This window comes from Hemitrygon akajei, chromosome 16 (genome assembly GCF_048418815.1).
Source record: "Hemitrygon akajei chromosome 16, sHemAka1.3, whole genome shotgun sequence".
Lineage (NCBI taxonomy): Eukaryota > Metazoa > Chordata > Chondrichthyes > Myliobatiformes > Dasyatidae > Hemitrygon > Hemitrygon akajei.
Genome location: NC_133139.1, coordinates 21,375,594 through 21,395,837, shown reverse-complemented (window position 1 = coordinate 21,395,837; position 20,244 = coordinate 21,375,594). Strand labels below are relative to the sequence as shown.

Genomic DNA, 20,244 nt, shown 5'->3' with positions numbered 1-20,244 from the left:
CGGCCTGAAACACCCACTGTTTATTCTTTTCCATAGATGCTGCCTCCTCCGCTGAGTTCCTCCAGCATTTTGCGTGTATTACTTTGATTTTCACCATCCGCAGTTATTCTCTAGTTTGTGATTTCACACAATATTCTATTTTCCCCATCATAATAAATTGGTAGGCCTACAATACCCCTTCATTCTTTTAATGAATTTCATTTTAGAAGCCTAATGTGCCATATACAACCATATATGTGGAAAAAAAACCCTAAATAAACAATATGGTATCACTTGCTTTGACTGCTCATGCTGATTGCAAAACACTTTTCAAATTGGATCCTTATACAAACATCAAGAAGCGATTTCCCAATCAGACAGCTCAGAATCTGAGTAACTTGTTTAAGCTGAATTACTAAACTCACCAAAACAAACTAGGATTGCAAACACACTTCATTTATAATTTTCTTTTGGCGAAATTTAAAAGAAAAAATACATACTGAAGGTGAAAATACAAATCTTCTTTAAACCCTAATAAAGTCGGATTAGTTCTCTTGTAAAGAGACATGTTTTAAGGCAGAAAGGGTTTGTTGATTGATTGATTGATTAATGATTAATTTATTTTGGTTTTTGTGTGTGTGTACGTGTGGGAGTTCCAGTCTCTTGCTTGTTGCCCGGAGGATTGAGTGTGACGCCTTTCCTGCAGTACGGTGTCACAGTGTGAAGGTTCCCCATTACCCAAAGTAGGAGCGGGAAATCCTGGACGATGAGGCTGGACGGCGGCGATTCCCTTGGCTGGGCACTGGCCGCCGTCCTCTGCCTGTCTCTGCTGCTGCCGCCGGGGGAGTGCCAGGATACTGGCAACGCCACGGCGCCGAACACCAGCAGGCCCGGGTCGTCGCCGGCTTGGGGCAAATCTAACGACGGGTCGGCGATTGGACGCGCCGTGGCCGTGGTTCTCGGCTTCAGCGCCCTCGGGCTCATCTACCTCTTGGTGCGGGGCCTGCGGTAAGAAAAACCGGGACATTGGGCCGTGGGGAGGGTGGGCGGAAGGTTGTCGCGGAGAGAAGGAAGGGGTAAAGGGGGCTAAGGTGAAGCGACAGTGGAAAGGGAAAGAGGAGGAGGGTACAGGAGGAGGAGAAAGAGAGGCAGGGTCGATAGTGAGATGGAAGGAAACTGAGTGGTGGCAGTTGGGGTGCCAGAAGAAGTCACAGGCTGGGTTGGTTAACATAAAACAAAATTGGGCGTTAATAGGATTAGCAATGAGTGGGTTTGTAAATCTGTAGGATATTGTTTTATTGTATCGTGTAAACTGGGAAAGGAGGGTGGATAAAGAATGGTTTAAGAGAAAGTAAAGATGCAACGATGAATAAGGAAGAGAAGTGGGGAGTGGAGTTAGGAAGTGAGGGTATGGTTTGGTGGGAGGAAATGGTTTAAAAACCAGTCGACTCAAGTTTTGTTTGCTGTAGGTACTTCAATAGATGAATAGCATAAAAGCCTAACTCTGCCCATTATTTTGAGAGAGAGATTTGAGTCTGCAAGATTACTAGTCAATGTTTACCAAGAACTTTGGGTGAAAACTCTTGCCAGTTTGGGTAATTGCCTTAAGTTTATTTTAAACAAGCACCACTGTTCATAATCTCACCTTTTTGTTAATAATCAATGCATTTTGTTGCTGGTTTTGACAACTTAATGTTTGCTTTAACATGCTATATATGTGCCAGTGAACTTGCCTGTGATGTGTCATTGCTGCATAGTTCATAAGACATAGGAGCAGAATTAAGCCATTTGGCCCATCAAGTCTGCTCTGTGATTTGATAATAGTTCATTTATTTTCCCTTTCAATCCCATACTCCTGCCTTCTCCCTGAAACCTTTGACACCCTTACCAGTCAAGAACATGTCAACCTCTGCTTTAAATAGACCATTGTTTTGGCTTCCACAGCTGACTGTAACAATGAATTCCTGATTGAAACTCCTGGCTAAAGAAATCTTCATCTCTGTTTTTAAAGGGATGTCCTTCTATTCTGAGGTTTTGCCTTCTGATCCTAGATTCTACCATTATTGGAATCATTCTCTCCATGTCAACTTTATCAGTGTCGTTCAGTATTCAGCAGTTTTCAATGAGGTCACCTCTTATCTTTCTAAATTGGCCCAGAGCCATCAAAAGCTCCTTATTTTAACCCTTTAATTCCCTTATCAACTTTGCAACATGTCTTTTTCAAATTCCTTGAAAAGTTTCAATGACATTGTACATGATGAATTGCTTTCAAAAGTGCAATTGCTGTTGTGCATCTGAGTAAAAAGCCAACTATGTTTGTGCAGGACAAACAGCTTTGAGGAAACTGATTAATCGTTGGCTGTGGTATGACTGACTGAGAAAAGAATGGTGATAATTGGATCATTAGGAGAGATTCCCTCCCTCCCCTCTGTCCCTCTCTCCAGCTCACTCACCAGTCATTGAGTACTTCCATGGCAATTTCAGAGTGAATGTGAGCCACAGCTTTAGAAAATCTTCTTACAAAACTGTATTTCATTACTTATCTTGCCACTTGAGTTTGGGTCTTGAAGTAGACTTACAAAAAGTTCTAGTTTGATTATTCCGTTGAAGTTGGACTAAATGGTTTAGGTTTGAGAGAGGAAATTGGGACACATTAGGAGGACTAACAAGGAGAGGTTAATGGGAACAGAAGCATTATCAAGAAGGCTATCCATTGGTTTTGCAGTATTTTTTGCAGTAGCCAGGCTACTTCTTTCTAAAGTGGCTGTTCACTGGCATTATTTTGAAGATAAATGAGAACTATCCCTCTTCTCCTGTCTGCACCTTTCCTTCAGTTGTTACCACCAAAACATTATTATTTGACTGCTGATTTTGGAGCTTTATATGCAGAATTTTGGCTGCCACATTTCCAGAGAAAATGCCTGACAAAAGTCCTGAGTCTTGAAGGGTCACGGCCTGAAAAGTTGACTATGTTCTTTTCTGTAGAAGCTGCCTGACCGGCTGAGTTCCTCCAGCATTTTGTGTATATTGCTCTGGATTTCCAGCATCTATAGACTTCTCAAGTTTATGCTTGATAGAATATTCAATGGAATCTGCAACAACAAAAGAAGAATTTACATTTTTTAGGTCAATAATCTTCCTTTGGATTGTTGTGGTGACTTGAATGTTAAATATTGGTTCTCTCTCCTCAGGGGCTGCATGAACTGCTGCGTATTTCTTGATTTGTTTCAGATTTCCAGATTGTGCAGTTGGTAGTTTTTGAATAAACAATCAGTTAATTCACTGGACAAAATCAAATTCTTTGAAGCTGGAAATCTGAGCTAACTGAAAATGCAAGTGAAACGGTGTCCGTGAGAAGGTGTTAATGCTTCGGGTTGATGATCTGCAAAACCTGAGAGAAAATAGAAAGTGTTTAAAGTTGCTGATTAAGTAGAGAGAGATGGACAGGGGTCTCAATGAAGAACAGAAGACACTGAATGACTAAAAAGATGACTGAGCCAGGTGAAAAGAGGGTAAAACCCCTTCTGTGTCAAGTAATTTTTTTTTGTTTTGTACCTCAGGCGAATGATTAAAATTCCACACATTTCCTTTCTGAATGTTAAGTATCTTGCATGATTCAAATACAACTAATTCATGTTTTAAAAACTTGATCTCGTTCTTGAGCTCTGAAGTACTCAGAGACTACCCTTATTCTTGTGACATGTCACTTAATAAAATAAGAGAATCTTTTGTATATAAAGTTTATTGTAATTACCAGGAAGTGTTTAATTTAATGTCAAGATGAACTGTGTCTGGTTAAGTATTATTGAAGTGATTTGGGAGTGGTGCCAGAGGACTGCAGATTTGCTTTATTCAGATAGATTTGGCAATACAGTTGGTCAGTGTTAATAATGGGGATGTTTTAAAGACATTAAAGCAAAGCAAACCTGGTTGGCAGTCATGAAAATGTTATTGTTAGTTGTAGGATTTATTAAAAACAAATTTGACGTGCTCGCTTCGGCAGCACATATACTAAAATTGGAACGATACAGAGAAGATTAGCATGGCCCCTGTGCAGGGATGACACGCAAATCCGTGAAGCGTTCCAAAAAATTTAAAAAAAAACAAAAAAAAACAAAAAAAAAACCAAATTTGAGTGTGTTTTTAGAAGTAAGAGCTAATGAGGATCGTGGTTAAAGCATTTTATAATGTCCCATGTAATATGCTTGTTGGCAGATTTGAGACTCCTGTTATTAAAAATGGAAATATCTTTTTAAAGTACAAAACTTGGTGAAACACAGAACAAAGAGAGGTTTTGAATGATCCTTTTTTCAGACTGGAGGAAAGTATACTGTATTGTTCACTGACGGTAGGTTTTGGGATTACTTCTGTTTTTGTGTATTATACTAAACAAATCATGTCAAAGCTTTCATGTCACATTTAAACTTTGATACGTTACTAGCTTCCTCAGTGTTCACTGTATTTCTGGAAGATATTGAATGGAGAAATAGGAGGGTGACAGTAATAGTTCAGTGCAAGTATGAAGCAATTCATTTGATAGGAAGAATGAGCAGTAACAATCATAATCTTTATAGCAGGATAGCAGCAACATTTAACTTCATTTTAAGTTTGAGTCCGCAGCTCTACTGTACCATTTTTTTTAATTGAATTTTCAAATAGGTTACAGGAAGAAAAAAAAATTATCAACCCTTTGCTACAGCTACAGCTGTGGAAAATGTGTCCAGATTCAACTTCTGAAGGAGCATGTTACAGCACTGAAGAAAGAACTGGATGACCTCAGGTTGCTGAAGGAAAGGATGCTTGAAGAACAGGAGACCCCAGGGGATGTACCTCTCGTAAACAGGTTCACCCTCTTAGAAGCTGTCAGGACAGAAGATACTGCCAGTCTGAGAGGCGGACAGGTCTGTGAGCTGAAAATTGGTGCAGAAGCAGAGCCGAGGAGTCAGACATCAGGAAGAGCCGTGGTAGTAGAGGACTCCATAGTAAGAGGTACGGAAAGGGGTTTCTGCGGCAACAGGCGAGATTTAAGGATGGTGTGTTGCCTCTCTGGTGCTAGGATACAGGACATCACGGACCGATTGCAGGGAATCCTCAAGGGTGAAGGTGAACAGCCAGAAGTGGTAGTGCATGTCGGCACAAATTACATCGGGAAGAAGAGGAAGGACATTCTGCAGCGGGACTTCAGAGAACTCGGAAGAAGGCTGAAAGGCAGGACTTCCAGGGTGGTTATTTCTGGTTTGCTTCCAGTTCCTCGTGCTGGAGAGGGCAGGAACAGGGAGATGATGGATCTGAATGTGTGGCTGAGGAACTGGTGCAGGAAGCAAGGATTTACATTCTTGGACCACTAGGATCTGTTTTGGGGTAGGGATGAATTGTACAAAAGGGATGGGTTGCACCTTAATAGGCGGGGGATCAGCATTCTGGCAGACAGGTTTGCCACTGCAACACGGATGTGTTTAAACTAAGTAGTTGGGGGGAGGGGATGAACTGGAAATATAAGGATGGAGTTAAACGGAAAGTGAAAATAAGAAAAGTTAAAAAGGACAACAGAATCAATGGAGTAGAAAGCTCAAGAAGAGATCATACAGTATGGCCAAGTGAAATAGGAATTGATATGAAAGGAGAGGGGAGTAACGAATTATAAGTATTATATATGAATGCATGAAGTATAAGGAATAAAGTAGATGAGCTTGAGGCTCAGTTGGAAATTGGCAAGTACGATATTGTGGGAATAACAGAGACATGGCTTCAAGCGGACAGGGCCTGGGAAATGAATATTCAAGGATATACATCTTATCGAATGGACAGACTGATTGGCAGAAGAGGTGGGGTGGCTCTGTTGGTGAGGAATGATATTCAGTCCCTTGCGAGGGGGGACATAGAATCAGGAGATGTAGAGTCAGTATGGATTGAACTGAGAAATTCTAAGGGTAGAAAGACCCTAATGGGAGTTATCTACAGGCCCCCAAACAGCAGTCTGGATGTAGGGTGTAAGTTGAATGAAGAATTAAAATTGGCATGTCACAAAGGTAATGATACAGTTGTCATGGGGGATTTCAACATGCAGGTAGACTGGGAGAATCAGAATGGTACTAGACCCCAAGAAAGGGAGTTTGTGGAGTGCCTCCGAGATGGATTCTTAGAACAGCTTGTACTGGAGCCTACCAGGGAGATGGCAATTCTAGATTTAGTGTTGTGCAATGAACCAGATTTGATCAGGGACCTGGAGGTAAAGGAACCATTAGGAGGTAGTGACCATAATATGATATGTTTTAACCTACAATTTGAGAAGGAGAAGGGAAAATCGGATGTGTCAGTATTACAGTTGAACAAAGGGAACTATGGAGCTATGAGGGAGGAGCTGGCCAAAGTTCAATGGAACAATACCCTAGCAGGGAAGACAGTGGAACAACAATGGCAGGTATTTCTGGGAATAATGCAGAAGGTGCAGGATCGGTTCATTCCAAAGAGGAAGAAAGATCCTAAGGGGAGTAAAGGGTGGCCGTGGCTGACGAGGGAAGTAAAGGGCAGTATAAAACTAAAAGAGAAGAAGTATAACGTAGCAAAGATGAGCGGGAAACTGGAGGACTGGGAAGCTTTTAAAGAGCAACAGAAGATAACAAAAAAGGCAATACACCAAGAAAAAATGAGGTACGAAGGTAAACTAGCCAAGAATATAAAGGAGGATAGTAAAAGCTTCTTTAGGTATGTGAATAGCAAAAAAATAGTTAAGACCAAAATTGGGCCATTGAAGACAGAAACGGGTGAATTTATTATGGGGAACAAGGAAATGGCAGATGAGTTGAACAAGTACTTTGGATCTGTCTTCACTAGGGAAGACACAAATAATCTCCCAGATGTAATAGTGGCCAAAGGAACTAGGGTAAAGGATGAACTGAAGGAAATGTATATTAGGCAAGAAACGGTGTTAGATAGACTGTTGAGTCTGAAGGCTGATAAGTCCCCGGGACCTGATGGTCTGCATCCCAGGGTACTTAAAGAGGTGGCTCTAGAAATCGTGGATGCATTGGTAATCATTTTACAGTGTTCTATAGATTCAGGAACAGTTCCTGCTGACTGGAGGGTGGCTAATGTTGTCCCACTTTTCAAGAAAGGAGAGAGAAAGAAAACAGGGAATTATAGACCGGTTAGCCTGACGTCAGTGGTGGGAAAGATGCTGGAGTCAATTATAAAAGATGAAATTATGACACATTTGATAGCTAGATAGATAGATAGATACTTTATTCATCCCCATGGGGAAATTCAACTTTTTTCCAATGTCCCATACACTTGTTGTAGCAAAACTAATTACGTACAATACTTAACTCAGTAAGAAAATATGATATGCATCTAAATCACTATCTCAAAAAGCATTAATAATAGCTTTTAAAAAGTTCTTAAGTCCTGGCGGTAGAATTGTAAAGCCTAATGGCATTTGGGAGTATTGACCTCTTCATCCTGTCTGAGGAGCATTGCATCGATAGTAACCTGTCGCTGAAACTGCTTCTCTGTCTCTGGATGGTGCTATGTAGAGGATGTTCAGAGTTTTTTGGATAGCAGTAGAAGGATCAGTCCAAGTCAGCATGGATTTATGAAAGGAAAATCATGCTTGACTAATCTTCTGGAGTTTTTTGAGGATGTAACTATGAAAATGGACAAGGGAGAGCCAGTGGATGTAGTGTACCTGGACTTCCAGAAAGCTTTTGATAAAGTCCCACATAGGAGATTAGCGGGCAAAATTAGAGCACATGGTATTGGGGGCAGAGTACTGACATGGATTGAAAATTGGCTGGCTGACAAGAAACAAAGAGTAGCGATTAACGGGTCCCTTTCGGAATGGCAGGCTGTGACCAGTGGGGTACCGCAAGGTTTGGTGCTGGGACCGCAGCTGTTTACAATATACATTAATGATTTAGATCATATATGTCAAACTCAAGGCCCGCGGGCCAAATCCGGCTCGCGGAGGAATTATCTTTGGCCCGCGAGATATTATCTAATTACTATTAAAGCTGGCCCCAGTAAGAGTGGATTGGTGGGCAGGATCCGGGAGAAGATGCGGGAGGAAAACGGCACAGGTGAGCTGACAGCTTATCACTGCATCATACACCAGGAATCGTTGTGTGGCAAAGCCTTGAAAATGGAACATATAATGAGCACCCTAACATGAGCAGTTAACTTCATAAGAGCCAAAGGTTTGAATCACCGCGAGTTCAAGTCGTTTCTGGAGGAGTTGGGTTCAGAATATAATGATTTGCCCTATCACACAGAGGTGCGATGGTTAAGCCAAGGAAAAGTGCTGAAAAGATGTTTCGAGTTGCGTGAGGAGATCTGTCAGTTCATGGAAAGCAAAGGGAAAGACACAACAGAGCTCCGGGATAAAAAGTTGCTTTGTGAAATGGCGTTTCTGTGTGACATCACGAGCCATCTCAATGCGCTCAACCTGCAGCTTCAGGGGCGGGGTCGTGTGATCACAGACATGTACGCTGCAGTGAGGGCTTTTAAAACCAAGCTGCGCCTGTGGGAGACGCAGATGCAGCAAGAAAACTTGAGCCATTTTCCATGTTGCCAAACTATGAAAGAGCAGGTTTCTACCGCAGTGTTCCCACGTGCAAAGTTTGCTGAAAAACTTAGCATACTTGGTGCCGACTTCACACGGCGATTTGCCGACTTTGAAGCCCAAAAAAGCAGGTTTGAACTGCTCAGTAATCCATTTGCAGCTGACGTGGAAAGCGCACCAACCAACGTACAAATGGAGCTGATTGAACTCCAATGTAGTGACACACTCAAGGCAAAGTATGACTTGGTGGGCGCTGCACAGTTTCTACGTTTCATTCCCGACACAATGCCCCAGCTGCGTACCCAAGCTGCTCAAATGCTCTCTATGTTTGGCAGCACATATCTGTGTGAACAACTGTTCTCTTTGATGAAGATAAACAAAACATCACATAGGAGTCGTCTTTCTGATGAACACCTTCACTCAATTCTGAGGATTTCCTCAGCTCAGAGCCTGACTGCAAACATTGATGAACTTGCATCCAAGATGAGATGCCAAGTATCTGGCTTAGACTAGTGTGAATCACAGAGTGTTGGCCTGTGGAAAAATGTTTTCATTAGAAATTACTCCAGAAAAGCTGCAGCTAAAGCCATAAGAAATAAATGCAACTGATTTTTTATTTATTTAATGTTCAATGTTGTTTTTGTAGGCAATAACCTAAGTTTTGTTAGTTCCAGGGTAATATGTGTAATAAATTCAATAAGTTTTGCAATAAACGCTGAACCAGTCCAGCCCTCGACTTGTACCAATTTTTTAATTTTGGCCCACTGTGTATTTGAGTTTGACACCCCTGATTTAGATGAAGGGATTAAAAGTAACATTAGCAAATTTGCTGATGACACAAAGCTGGGTGGCAGTGTGAAATGTCAGGAAGATTTATGAGAATGCAGGGTGACTTGGACAGGTTGGGTGAGTGGGCAAATGTATGGCAGATGCAGTTTAATGTGGATAAATGTGAGGTTATCCACTTTGGTGGCAAGAACAGGAAGGCAGATTACTATCTAAATGGAGTCAAGTTATGAAAAGGGGAAGTACAATGAGATCTAGGTGTTCTTGTACATCAGTCAATGAAAGCAAGCATGCAGGTACAGCAGGCAGTGAAGAAAGCTAATGGCATGCTGGCCTTTATAACAAGAGGAATTGAGTATAGGAGTAAAGAGGTTCTTCTGCAGCTGTACAGGGCCCTGGTGAGACCCCACCTGGAGTATTGTGTGCAGATTTGGTCTCCAAATTTGAGGAAGGACATTTCTTGCTGTTGAGGGAGTGCAGCGTAGGTTCACAAGGTTAATTCCCGGAATGGCGGGACTGTCATATGTTGATAGATTGGAGCGACTGGGCTTGTATACACTGGAATTTAGAAGGATGAGAGGGGATCTGATTGAAACATATAAGATTATTAAGGAATTGGACACGCTGGAGGCAGGAAGCATGTTCCCGCTGATGGGTGAGTCCAGAACTAGAGGCCACAGTTTAAGAATAAGGGGTAGGCCATTTAGAACTGAGATGCGGAAAAACTTTTTCACCCAGAGAGTGGTGGATATGTGGAATGCTCTGCCCCAGAAGGCAGTGGAGGCCAAGTCTCTGGATGCATTCAAGAGAGAGTTAGATAGAGCTCTTATAGATAGCGGGGTCAAGGGATATGGGGAGAGGGCAGGAACAGGGTACTGATTGTGTATGATCAGCCATGATCACAGTGAATGGCGGTGCTGGCTAGAAGGGCCGAATGGCCTACTCCTGCACCTATTGTCTGTTGTAAAAGGGATAAGTTTATTTTGAATTAAAGGTCTCTTTGCTAATAAAGATTTCTTTATCTCGTCATCAACATTTATCTTATTCCATAAATCAATCAAACGTTTTAGTATAGGAGATTCTTTCTTTTCCCGTATCCATTTAGATTCCCATTTATATATAAAATCTTCTGGTATATTTTCTCCTATTTTGTCTAATTCTATTCTAATCCATGCCGGTTTATCTTCATCGAAAAAAGATGCAATAAATCTAAGTTTATTTGCTTTGTAATAATTCTTAAAATTTGGTAATTGTAACCCTCCCAGGTCAAATTTCCATGTCAATTTTTCCAACGATATTCTTGACATCTTACCTTTCCAAAGGAATTCCCTCACACATTTATTTAACTCTTGAAAAAATTTCTGCGGTAATTGTATTGGTAATGTTTGGAATAAATATTGTAATCTAGGGAAAATATTCATTTTTACAGCATTGACTCTACCTATTAATGTTATTGGTAACATCATCCATTTATCAAGATCCTCTTGAATTTTTTTCAATAATGGCAAATAATTTAATTTATATAAATTCTTTATATCATTATCAACTCTTATACCTAAATACTTTATACCATTTATCGGCCATCTAAATTGAGTTATTAATCAACATTGACTATAATCTCCTTTAGTAAGGGGTAGAATTTCACTTTTATCTCAATTTATTTTGTACCCTGATATTTTCCCATATTCTTCCAATCTAGAAGATAATTTACGCAACAAATGTAATGGGTTAGTTAGATAAATCAGAACATCATCAGCAAATAAGTTAATCTTATATTCCTCCTGATTAACTCTGAAACCCATAATATGAGTCAGTTCTAATTAATCCAGCTAATGGTTCTATTGCCAACACAAATAAAGCAGGTGATAATGGACAACCGTGTCTAGTTGACTTTGTTAACTGAAATGATGTTGAAATTTGGCCATTTGTCACCGCTTTAGCTTTGGGGTTAGTATTTAAGGTTTTAATCCATTTTATAAAAGATACTCCTAATCCATATTTTTCCAATACCTTAAATAAAATCTCCCATTCCAATCTATCAAATGCTTTTTCTGCATCCAAAGCAACTGCTACACTCATTTCTTCCCTCTTTTGTGCCAAATGAATTATGCTAAGTAACTGAGTTACATTATCTGCTGATTGTCTATTTTTAATAAATCCTGTTTGGTCCATGTGTATTAATTTTGGTAAGTATTTAGATAATCTGTTAGATAAAATCGTTGCTATTATTTTATAGTCCGTGTTCAACAAAGAAATAGGTCTATATGATATTGGCTTTAAAAGATCTGTCTTTTTTTGGCAATACTATTAAAATAGCTGTCGATAAAGATTCGGGAAGTTTATGCGTTCTTTCCGCTTGGTGTATTAGCTCCATAAAAGGAGGAATTAATAAATCTTTAAACTTTTTGTAAAATTCAGGCAGAAAACCATCTTCTCCTGGAGATTTATTACTCTGAAGTGATCTTAGAGCTTCTTCGACCTCTTTTAATGTAAAAGGCACATCTAATCCCTTCTGTTCTTCTGAATTCAATTTTGGGAGAGTTATTTGTGATTAAAAACCTTTCTATCTCAACAATATCATTTTGTGATTCTGATTGATACAATTCAGAATAAAAATGTTTTAAAGTTTCATTGATTTCTAAAGGTTTATAAGTAATTTTATTTACACTTGTTCTAATTGCATTTATCGTTTTGGAAGCCTGGTCTGTTTTTAACTGCCAAGCAAGAATCTTGTGTGATCTTTCACCTAGTTCATAATATCTCTGTTTAGTTCTCATAATTGCTTTTTCTGTTCAGTATGTCTGAAGTGTATTATATTGTAGCTTCTTATTAACAAGTTGTCTTTGTTTTTCTTCTGTCATATATCTTTGAGATTCTTTTTCTAATTTTGTAATCTCTTTTTCCAATTGATCTATTTCTACCATATATTCCTTCTTAATTTTAGAAGTATAACTTGTTATCTGACCTCTCAAATATGCGTTCATCGCTTCCCATAATATAAATTTATCATCAACTGAATGTGAGTTTGTATCTTAAAAAAAACTGAATGTTTTTTCATAAAATCACAAAAATCTTGCTATTTTAATAATATTGAATTAAATCTCCATCTGTAAATCGATTCCTCCTTATCCATCATTATCATTGTTATTATCAAGGGGGAATGATCTGACAATATTCTTGCTTTATATTCCATATTTTTCACTCTGTCTTGAATATTCGCTGATAGTAAGAAAAAATCTATCCTTGAATAAGTTTTATGTCTATTTGAATAAAATGAATAATCTCTTTCTCGGGTTAATTCTTCTCCATATATCAATCAAATTTAAATCTTTCATCAATGATAAAGTTAATTTTGTTACTTTTGGTTTTGTAACAACCTTTGTTGACCTATCTAAAACTGGGTCTAGACAAAAGTTAAAGTCTCCACCTATTAATATTTTATCGTGTGCGTCAGCCAAATTCAAAAAAGCCTCCTGTATAAATTTTACATTGTTTTCATTTGGTGCATAAATATTCATGAGTCCATAGTTCTGAAAAGATTTGACAATGTATAATTGCATATCTTCCCACAGAATCAATTAATACATTTTGTATTTTAATTGGTAAAGTTTTGTTGACCAAAATTACAACTCCCCTCGCTTTTGAATTAAATGAAGCTGCTATAACATTTCCGACCCAATCTCTCTTTAATTTCTGATGTTCTATCTCTGTTAAATGTGTTTCTTGTATAAAAGCTATAACTATTTTCATTTTCTTAATGTATGTTAAAATTCTTTTTCTTTTCACCGGTCCATTAAGCCCATTAACATTAAAACTTAAAAATTTCAGTAAATTAGTCATTATTTTTAACGGGGTTACTCCAGTCTATAATAATGGAGACTTGAAATATTATATTTCAAGTCTCATAGTACCTTGGAGAATTATTTTAAAATTCTCCATGTTGCTATGTGTCTCCCCTCCGATCATCCAGGCAAAGAAAGAAAGGTAAAAGAAAAATAGATTAGAAAGAAAAAAACAACAAAAACCCCCCTGCTAATGTTGTGAATGAAAAAAAAACACATTACCCCCCTCCGTTGTGCGGGTCATGGCAAATGCCATGATTACACACGTGAATCCCGTAGCGATCGATCTGAAGTTCCTCCAGCTTCCCCCGTAACATGAAAAAAGTATATATAAGATGAGAAAAAATAATATCACTACTCTCGATTAATATTTCTCAAATTTTTACCTTTCTCCCCCGTATCATATAATTAAAAGTATATTTAAATATTCTTCTGTCCTTAATGTTCATCAACTCACTTCAGTGTCCCCGTCTTCATCTTTAATCTGTTTCATTTTTAAATCTTTACTGTGTCTAGTGAATATTTGGGAGTTCTTGTGCAAACTCCTCTGCATCCCGATGATCAGTAAAAAATCTTCTTTTTCCGTCATCCAAAAAAATTATCAGTGTTGCCGGGTGGCGCAATATAAATTTATAACCCTTTTCCCATAAAACTTTTTTCGCTGGGTTAAATTCCTTCTTTCTCTTCAAAAGGTCATAACTTGTATCAGGATAGAAAAGAACTGCTTTCCCTTCTATCATCATCAATGGCTCATTTATCTTTCTGGCACATTGGACAGCAGCCTTCAGGATCTTTTCTTTATCTTGATATCTTAAGCATTTTATCAAGATTGGTCGTGGGTTTTGATCTTAAGGCTCTGTGGACCCTTTCGATTTCCATCAACTGGGTTCCCTCTTCCATTTCCAAATTTTCCGGGATCAATTTTTGAAAATTTTTTATTGGATCCTCTCCCTCTATCCCTTCTTTAAGACCAACAATTTTAATATTATTTCGTCTACTAAAATTTTCAAGCACGTCTATTTTTTCTGACAGTCGTTTTGTTTCTGGTGTCCAGGCAAGAATATTATCTTCCATTTTATTCACTCTCTCAGTAGTGTATCCCGTTATTTCTTCCAGCTTTTTAAACTTTCTTGTCAATTTTCTCCTGTTTTTCATCATTTTATCAAACATAGCCTTCATATTTTTAATATCTTTTATTATTTTTAATGTTTTTAATTCTTTTAATTCATGCATTATTTGCGCCAAAGTTTCTCGTATGTCTCCAGAATATCTTCCACCTCCAACCTCTTCCTGTTGTTCTTCTTTTACCTCCTCATCTTCATCTGTATGTTCCAGAGAATCCGAATCCACCTCGGGTTCATTTTCACTTCCACTTCCAATCGTAGCTGGGATTTGTAGTTCAAATTGCTCAGGTTTGCGCATGCCCTTTCCTGCACACATGCGCAGTTCCTGTTGTTCCTTCTTGGAGACTGTTGATGTTGCCGCCAATTTCTGTTCTGTATCGCTGGAGGTAAGATGCACTTGAGTCCGAGGCTTCTTCATGGTGGCCGGCTCAGCTTGTAGTATCTTCAAAGTAGAAGTTTTCTTCTTTGTCTGTTTAGGAGGCATATCTAAGGAAAATCCTGAGTAGTTTAGACGTAGTTTTTAGAAAATATTTACTAACTTTTCTTCACTTAAACATTAATTTATTAGTTTTTTTTACGGGAGAGCTGGATTTCCACGTCTCGATCCTACGTCATCATGTGACGTCCCCCTACTGTACCATTATTGAGATAATTTGTCTCATAGCTGATATTCAGAAGTTGTTATCTTGTTCTTCATCTATAATAAAATGTTTACAGGAGCAGAGATACAGAAACAGAAAAATGTACAGTGTACATGAGCCAATCATGATTTCACACGGCATAGGCTTTGTGATGGAGCATGGTGCTAAGACAGTTTGAGTCATGCTTAAAAGAAATAAATAAAAAGTTGGGAATACTCATGAGGGTAGGCAGCAATTATGGAAGCAAAAACATTTAGTATTGATGACAATTGATAATATCTCTTCCTTGCTGATGAACAGCACTGCTGCACCCTGGGTGTGTGCTTAGCCCACTGTTCTAATCTCTCTATACCTATGACTGTGAGGCTAGGCATAGCTCAAATACCATCTATAAATGTGCTGATGATACAACCATTGTTGGTAGAATCTCAGATGGAGATGAGAGGGTGTACAGGAGCAAGATAAACCAACTAGTAGAGTGGCGTCACAGCATCAACCTTGCACTCAATGTCAGTAAGATGAAAGTTCTCACTTTCAACTGTCGTTCATTCTTTGGGGCACTTCTCTGTTTTCATGGATGTTTGCAAAGCAAAAGCATTTCAGGATGTATATTGTATACATTTCTCTGACATTACATTTGACCTTTGAACCTTTGAAAGAGGTGATTGTGGATTTCAGGAAGAGCAAGACGAAGGAACAGGAAGTGGAGCGAGTAGGCAGTTTCAAGTTCCTGAGTATAAGGAGGATCTAACCTGGTCCCAACACATCGATACAGCTAAAAAGAAGGCAAGACAGTGACTATACTTCATTAGGAGTTTGAAAAGATTTGGTATGTCAACTGTTACGAATGAGGAGCAACTCTGATGGGCAGAAGGGTGCAAAGTCGCCCCCCCTCCCCTTTTTGAGAATCGCAAAATCGCTATTATTTCGGGTCTGATACCAAGGAAATGAGAGATTGATAACGCTCATGAAAAATTAATGAGAGAGAGGCCCACAGGTTGGAATGTCTCCTATTGACAAAAAGAGAGATTACTGTTATTGTCTCTTGGAGAAGGATTGTGTATTGAGTACTGTTCTATTCATTGAAACCCCTCGGGGCAACCAGAGTGGTCTGGTTGAGGGATTGCATCATCCCAACCTGATTGACACCTGAGACCCCGTGAGTGGGGATAAAAGTAGGGTCTGGGGAAACACCCCTCAGATGCACCAAGAGAGACGCTACGAGACCGGTGGGGGCTTGTGTGTGTGTCCACCCTTGCCTGGGTGATGAGTCCTCCACGGAATGGTCTAGCTAAAGGACGGAGTGGTCATACGTGAATGGCCACAACAACAACGCATCAACGGATCAAGATCGTAAAAGGAAAGTCGGCAAGTTAATAGCTGTTATTCTCTCTCTTTCTCTCTCTCCAACAATTGCAACACCGTGAACAACTACTGCAGCCTGCATGAACTGAACTGAACTTTATATTTCCATCGGACAATTCATTATCCCCTAGATAACGATAGAGCTTATTTCTTATTGATTATTATTATACCCGCACTTTTAAGTTTAGTATTGATGACGTATATTATCTGTATATTTGCATTGATATTATTTTTGTGTATTTTTACTAATAAATACTGTTTAAAAATAGTATCATCAGACTTCAACGGATACTCCTATCTTTGCTGGTAAGATACCCAGTTACGGGGTTCGTAACATAACAAAAACACTCAAAAACTTCTATAGATGCCCTGTGGAGAGCATTCAGACAGGCTGCATCGCTGTCTGGTATGGGGGTGGTGGGCTACTGCAGAGGACCGAAAGAAGCTGCAGAGGGTCGTAAATTTAGTGTGCTCCATTTTGGGTACTAGCCTACAAAGTACCCAGGACATCTTCAAGGAGCAGTGTCTCAGAAAGGCAGCGTCCATTATTAAGGACCCCCAGCACCCAGGGAATGCACTTTTCTCATTGTTACCATCAGGTAGGAGGTACAAAAGCCTGAAGACACACACTCAGCAATTCAGGACCAGTTTCTTCCCCTCTGCCATTCGATTCTTAAATGGACATTGAACCTGTGAATACAGGTTCATATTAAAATACATATTATTTCTATTTTGGCACTATTTTAAATCTATTCAATATGCATATGCTGTTATTTATTTTCTTCTATATTACGTATTGCTTTGAACTGCTGCTGTTAAGTTATCAAATTTCACAACACATGCTAGTGATAATAAATCTAATTCTGATCAGAACTGACAAAGATTAGAAAATGAGTGTTTTGAATTGTAGGCAGGGAACTAATGGGAATATCAGTGACAACATGGAGAACAAAAGTCATAATGATGTGATGATAATTTCTTGCATCTATTTTGATGAAATCTTAACAGGAGAGAAATGAAGACAAAAGACCAGAAAGGGGATGGAGGTGTGGGGGGAAGTAATTAAAAATTCTGTAATTGCTGGAAAAGGGATTGTTGGAAATATGAATGGATTGGTGAAGGAAAACAAATTGCACCTTGATAAGCATCATCAGAACTTGCCAGTTTTGACACAAGCTGGTAAGTCTGGTTATATGATATAGATAGATTTGTTGCTCGGTCTTGAGGCTGAAACTTGGAGGGTGAGATACTATTTCAATTATTTATTTTAGATTTTGTCCTTTGTCTTTGGCTTTTTGAACTACTGAAGCAGAGAGGTATGAAGAATTTTTTGTAGGCAACTGAAAGCTCAAGATGAGTCTTCCAGACTGATAGAGATGATATGCAAATGGTCATTTATTGGACCCCAGCTGGAATATTGTGGCCAGTTCTGGGCACCTCATTTTTAGATTTGTATTGGGAACAAACTGCAGAAAGGTGAGGCAACACTTGCGAATCTGCTGGGGTCATCTATTGCGTCTGGTGCTCCTGATACAACCTCCTTTTCATTGGCAAGACCTGCCTTAAATTGGGGAACCATTTCATCAAGCACCTCCGCTCCATCTGCCAAAAGTAGAAATTGGCGATGGACAAACGTTTTAATTCCCGTTCCTTTCCAGTGTCAAGATGAGGCTGCCTTCTGGGTGGAGGAGCAACACCTTATATTCTGTCTGGGTAGCCTCCAACCTGATGGATGAACATCAATTTTTCCCCAATCTGCCCTCTTTCTTCTTCTCACCTGCCTATCACTTCTCTGCTGGGCCCCCTCCTTCATCCCTTTCTCCTAAGGTCCACTCTCCTTTTCTATCAGATTCTTTTCTCTCTAGCCTTTTCTCTTTCATAACCACCTGGCTTCACCTATCACCTAGCTATTCTTCTTCTCACCCCCCCCCCCCACACCTTATCCTTTCATGTTCGCTGTTCCTTTCCAATCTTGAAGAACGATATCGGCCCGAAACGTTGACTATTTATTCATTTCTGTAGATATTTCCTGACTTGCTGAGTTTGTCTAGTATTTTGTGTGTGTGCTGCTGAATTGAATCAGAGATGCAAGATTTCAAATCAGGGAAAAGACTCAGGCAGAAAAACCTAGGAGTTTTCAGTGTACTAAGGCATTTTAGTCAGGGGAAATATTTACAATTTTGAAAGCATTGGCATCAGAGGAGGTGGATTTAAAGTAATTTATGCAGCAAAAGTATTATAAAATAGTGGGTTGCTAGAATGCATTGTCTGTATTGATGGTAAAAGCTTATTGGAGAGGAGCAGCACACAGTGCTGGAGGAATTCGGCCTGTCAAACAGCATCTATGGAAGGAATGGACAGTCACTGTTTTGGATTGAGACTGGCTGGGAAATTTCAAAGGAAAAATTTAAAGCTGAGGGGAATTTGGGTTCATGGTAGGTTTATGCGATTACATAAATAATGTCAGCATCTAAATTCTGATTGCTACAATATACTTTCCCATATTGTTTGTGAATTGATAATTTTTGTCCAACTGCAGAAGTAAAACATTTAATATAGTGCTATTGAAGTGCTTAATTGAGCTTAGTTTCCAGCTTACAAGATAAAATATTTAGTATTTTATAATTTTTATTAATAATGTTACTATTTCAAAGTAATCAATTGTTTGACTCAAGTTGAATGGTCAGTTAATAATTTCAGGCAGATCTGGTTGAGGGATGAATTTTGGTACAGACTCTTGAATAGTGAATAGTAATGATACTTATTCAAGCCTCAAGCAGGCAGATGTAAGGGGTTTATTGCACGCTGTATTTTGGACAGCTTTTATATAATTTTTCTATATACACTCTCGTATCAATAATGATTACTGCTTGCTGTACTATTCAGCTTTCCACCCCTTTCTGAGGTAATGTTATGCCCTTTGGAAGACATTTCCCAAGTCTGATTACAGTCTGGTAAGCTAGGTTAATTCCTGTAAATTGACAGAGCTATTTCAAAGGTAAAACTGAAATGAATATTTTTCTTTCTGAGCTATGTTCCAGGGGAATATTCTGCTGAAGTTGGTGCTGTTATTTCATTTTCAATGACATTCTGGAAGGCAATGTGGAGCTGTAGGGGATAGGCTCCATCCTTGATGTCATTTGAAAAGAACTTCACTTTAAATGTCTGTTCCCAGACTACTACTGACTGGTTCTAAAGCCCGAGAACAAAGGTTGAGCATGAGAGACAGCAGTCGAATTGAGATGAATATATTTACTCTTTAATCTGCTAACTATATTCAGGGTTGTAATTCATAAGGGTTCAGCATACATTTAACCATTAAGGAATAATTGGTGTTAATCACTGAATAGAAAATATAGACTCTGGGAGAGTTCTGTGTTTCAAGAGGGTGCAGTTTTCTACCCTGCATATTCACAACAGCTTTGGATAATTCTATAAGTTTGTAGCACTTTCTGGTTTTAATTTAAGACAGTATTCTCTTTACCTGTTGTTAGCAAGTTGTGCACTTGGGCCCTTTTTGGGAATACAACTCTTAATGCTGAGAGTGTGCTGCACTGTCAGATGGGTTGCTTTTTTCAGTTGAAATATTAAATCTTCCACTGAAAAACATAGCTAGCCTTGTTCTATGCTCTAAACTTGACACTCAGAACTCTGCTGCCCTAATTTGCATCATCTTGCTCACTCATTGACCCCGTCTTTACCAACCTGCACTGACTCCCAGTTGTATAGTCTATTTAAATGCTTGGTTTTGTCTTCATTTGCTCTAGCCTATAACCTTTTGAGACTCTTAGTTCTACTTGATTATCACCAAGTTTAATTGCCATTAGCTGTCTAAGGCCAAATTCTGAAATTCCCTCACAGACTGCTAAATGTTTTCTCGTTAAAACTGTTGAATCTCCTCATCTCCTATGTAGTCAGTTTGTTTATTTTTGTTTGCTGACTGTTCTGTA

At 39.0% G+C, this 20,244-nt stretch overlaps 1 protein-coding gene and 1 non-coding gene across 3 annotated transcripts in view; both read left to right on the top strand.

The window, feature by feature from the left end:
• Positions 1 to 659: 659 nt before the first annotated feature.
• Positions 660 to 20,244, top strand: part of LOC140739809 (protein FAM174C-like) — a 42,024-nt gene continuing 22,439 nt past the window's right edge. For both annotated transcript variants that reach the window (XM_073068356.1, XM_073068355.1), the window contains exon 1: positions 660 to 987. In XM_073068356.1, coding sequence (XP_072924457.1) covers positions 746 to 987 — 242 coding nt within the window. In that variant the 5' untranslated portion in view covers positions 660 to 745. The remainder of the gene's footprint in view (positions 988 to 20,244) is intronic.
• On the top strand, positions 3,967 to 4,073 carry LOC140740424 (U6 spliceosomal RNA). The gene has a single exon (XR_012101855.1). It is a non-coding gene; the product is annotated as a U6 spliceosomal RNA (small nuclear RNA).